General features: G+C 34.2%; 1 protein-coding gene across 1 annotated transcript; it reads right to left on the bottom strand.

The window, feature by feature from the left end:
• Positions 1–967: 967 nt before the first annotated feature.
• On the bottom strand, positions 968–2,843 carry LOC126626035 (60S ribosomal protein L38-like). The gene is made up of 3 exons (XM_050295195.1): positions 2,681–2,843; positions 1,423–1,606; positions 968–1,201 (listed from the first exon to the last, which is right to left on the bottom strand). The coding sequence occupies exons 1-3, from the start codon at positions 2,681–2,683 to the stop codon at positions 1,179–1,181; spliced, it is 210 nt and encodes a 69-aa protein (XP_050151152.1). The 5' UTR covers positions 2,684–2,843; the 3' UTR covers positions 968–1,178.
• Between the last annotated feature and the right edge of the window lie 283 nt (positions 2,844–3,126).

Genomic DNA, 3,126 nt, shown 5'->3' with positions numbered 1-3,126 from the left:
GTCCACATAAATTTTTTTGTTGTTGTATAAATTACAATAATATAAATATAATTTTGTAAACTTACCTTAAATATGAAACCCTTTGTGTTGAAGCTCTGAAAGGGTTCTGGAAAGACTCTGAAAGGGTTAAGGAAAGAAGAAATGAAAAAGTGTAATAGAGGTGTGATGATCTGATACTCCGAATGTGAAAGAGTTGGAAGTGGCACACGGTTTTGAGTATGAAACCAACCACCACTACTTTTTGTCTTGTCAAATGTTGTCAAAAGTTGGCCCTTTTGGGGGATTTATATTATATATATATATATATATATATTATTATATTATGTAACTTGTCATAACACACCACACAGAATTATTATGTTTATTTTATCGATATTATCCCAATATTACCGATATTACTGATATTATCGATATTATCTCGATATATTGACGAAAATAAGATGGATACGTGTGAAAATATCCTCGTCTCAAAAAAACGATATTATCGACGAAATATCGCTGATAATATCGATATTTAAGACCTTGGTTATTATATTCTCTCCATTGACAGATGAGGTTGGACAATGCTACCAGTCCTACATACTATATACTATGGCATCTTAGAAGCATATGCCAAACGAAAATTACACACTGGCATCCTAGAAGCATATACCAAATGAAATTTTCCTACTCATCTACCATATAATTTTTTTATATTTATTATTATTAAAGAGAGAGGAAAGAGTTCAAATCTATCACAAAAATTTAAGAAATGGGAATTTCAAAATATGAACAAGAGACACATAGGTTTGTACCTATCCACAAGGATATTGGACTGCATGCATAATCACACGATTACTATTACTACTCATCTTCTACGTCTTATCATCCGCTCACGACATGTTTATGTAGGTAGCTACCTCTGTTTCTGTTTCCAATTCCATTTCCTTTCAAAACTGTTAGCTGTAAACTCCAAACGCAAACGCAATCAAGCAAACACAAGCCCGATGGATACATAACCAAAACATCTAAACAATTAACTCAAGTCAACACACATTAACCACAAACATCTCGGAGTTATAACATCTAACACCAACATCATCCGGCCATAAAAATCTTTCAAAGTACAAGCAAAATTAGATTTCATTCCATTGCGACATTCACTAGAATGTGCCGACGAGCCACTCCAAAATCCTGGTTCAAAGATCCTGAACGTTCAAACCTACAAATCAAAATTTTAAAAAATTGATTAGTTATAGAAAAAAAAAAAGTAACAGATGAAAGTCCCCTGATTCAACACAAACTACTCCTTCTCCAGGATGAAATAATGAATCCACCGTGCTCCACAACCAAAAAATGAACAACGGCAACATCAAAATAGGAACAGACTAGTATGAGTTGCCCACCATAATAAATTACACCAGCGATCACAAAAATTTATACCTGGAGGAAGAGATTGCTTCAACTTGTTGGCCTTCTCGGAATCAAACACACAAAGTGTGTAAAGGTACTTGGAGCACCGAACCTTGAACTTAACAGCATCCTTGGTCCTCTTGATTTTGACATTGCGGGCATCCTTCCTTCTTGCGGTTAGAAGGAAATCCTTAATCTCATGGATCTGCTTCGGCTGTTGGTGCACACACATAGTATAAACATGATAGATCAATATACATTCTGAAATTTACATCTAAATAAGGCATGTATGTTCACATGTTTCAACATCTATTATCCATTACTCGAACAGAATTATAGCAGATCCAGATTCTTAGCGACTACGGACTCGTTTGGATGTGCTTTTAAATTGACTGAAAGCGCTTTTAGAGAGAATGTTTTTTGGTTCCAAAAGCACTTAAAGTGCTTTATGCAAGAAGCAACAGTTACGTGCTTCTTCCAAGAAGCACTTTAAATGTTTTTCCAGAATTTACTTGCATTTTTACTAAGGATTAGTTCCAAAAACATTTTCACCAAAAGCGCTTTCAGTCATTTTAAAAGCACATACAAATGAGCAAAATTACTTTTTAACATTGTTATAAAATACTGGTAGAAGGATACAAGAACAATGGGTGAAACACCAACAAAGAGTATTATACAAAACACTGTCGGACGCTTCATATGAAAATACCAACCGTGTTTCATTTACCACAAAATCGATAGTAAAATGAAAGTCACACTATTCTGCGGCCTCGAAATATTACCCTCTGGTTCACATTTTAGAATAAAATTAGTAACGGAATTTTAGAACCAGACTACCAGAGATTAAGAAACAATCACAAAACTATGTACAACAGTTTACAACAAACCAGAAGCATTGAGACAAATCTTAAAAATACAAAATCCAATAAACCAATAACCGAAAATCTTCAAAACTAAAACAAAGTATACTGTAATGATATGTTCACATCTACAGTGCAAACCTGCATCAAATTTGTATCCATCTAAATCGAGGATAAAGAAGAGATGAACACACTTCTTCTTTTCCTATAATTTATATGATATTAGATACACACCACGGTGTATTAGTAGATTCGGTATCAAATATGCATTTCCTTCCACTGCCAATTTCAATATATACAAGCATGGTTTCTGGAGTGCTCCGCTTATCAAATTTGTACATGAAAATTTAGCCAACAAAACCACAAGTTCCAAACCACAAGTTCCAGTGAAGAATGTGCGCACAAAGCAAGGGTGAAAACAAACGTACCATTTTGCTGGTTGCTTGCCGGAGGCTGCGAGTTGTCTCTGAAAGTCGGAGTTGGAGGTCGAGGCAAGGAGGCTATATACGAGATGAAACCCTAATTTTAAAACTATTTTTTATGCCGGTTTTGTCCTTAGGGCTTTTTTTTGTGATGTCCAAAGAGGTTAATGGGGTATAGGGTTCTGAATCATTTTTAGCCCATTTCGCATTTTCTACTTCTGAGCCCGTTTGATATTCTCTTGATTTTTTTTTTTTGAACAAAAGTTGGAATTTTTTATTTCATTTGGATATAGGCAAGGTATAAAATATCGATGATATCGGAAATATAGGTAATCCAAAAACATGGAAATATCGGGATATTATCGATATCGATAAAAATTGAATAAAAACCACGGAAATTGTAAGAAAAACTTGGAAATTTTTATTGAAACTTTGCATGATGTTTATTTAGT

Source organism: Malus sylvestris, chromosome 6, assembly GCF_916048215.2.
Source record: "Malus sylvestris chromosome 6, drMalSylv7.2, whole genome shotgun sequence".
NCBI classification, from domain to species: Eukaryota; Viridiplantae; Streptophyta; class Magnoliopsida; order Rosales; family Rosaceae; genus Malus; species Malus sylvestris.
This window is presented reverse-complemented; position numbering and strand designations above follow the sequence as displayed.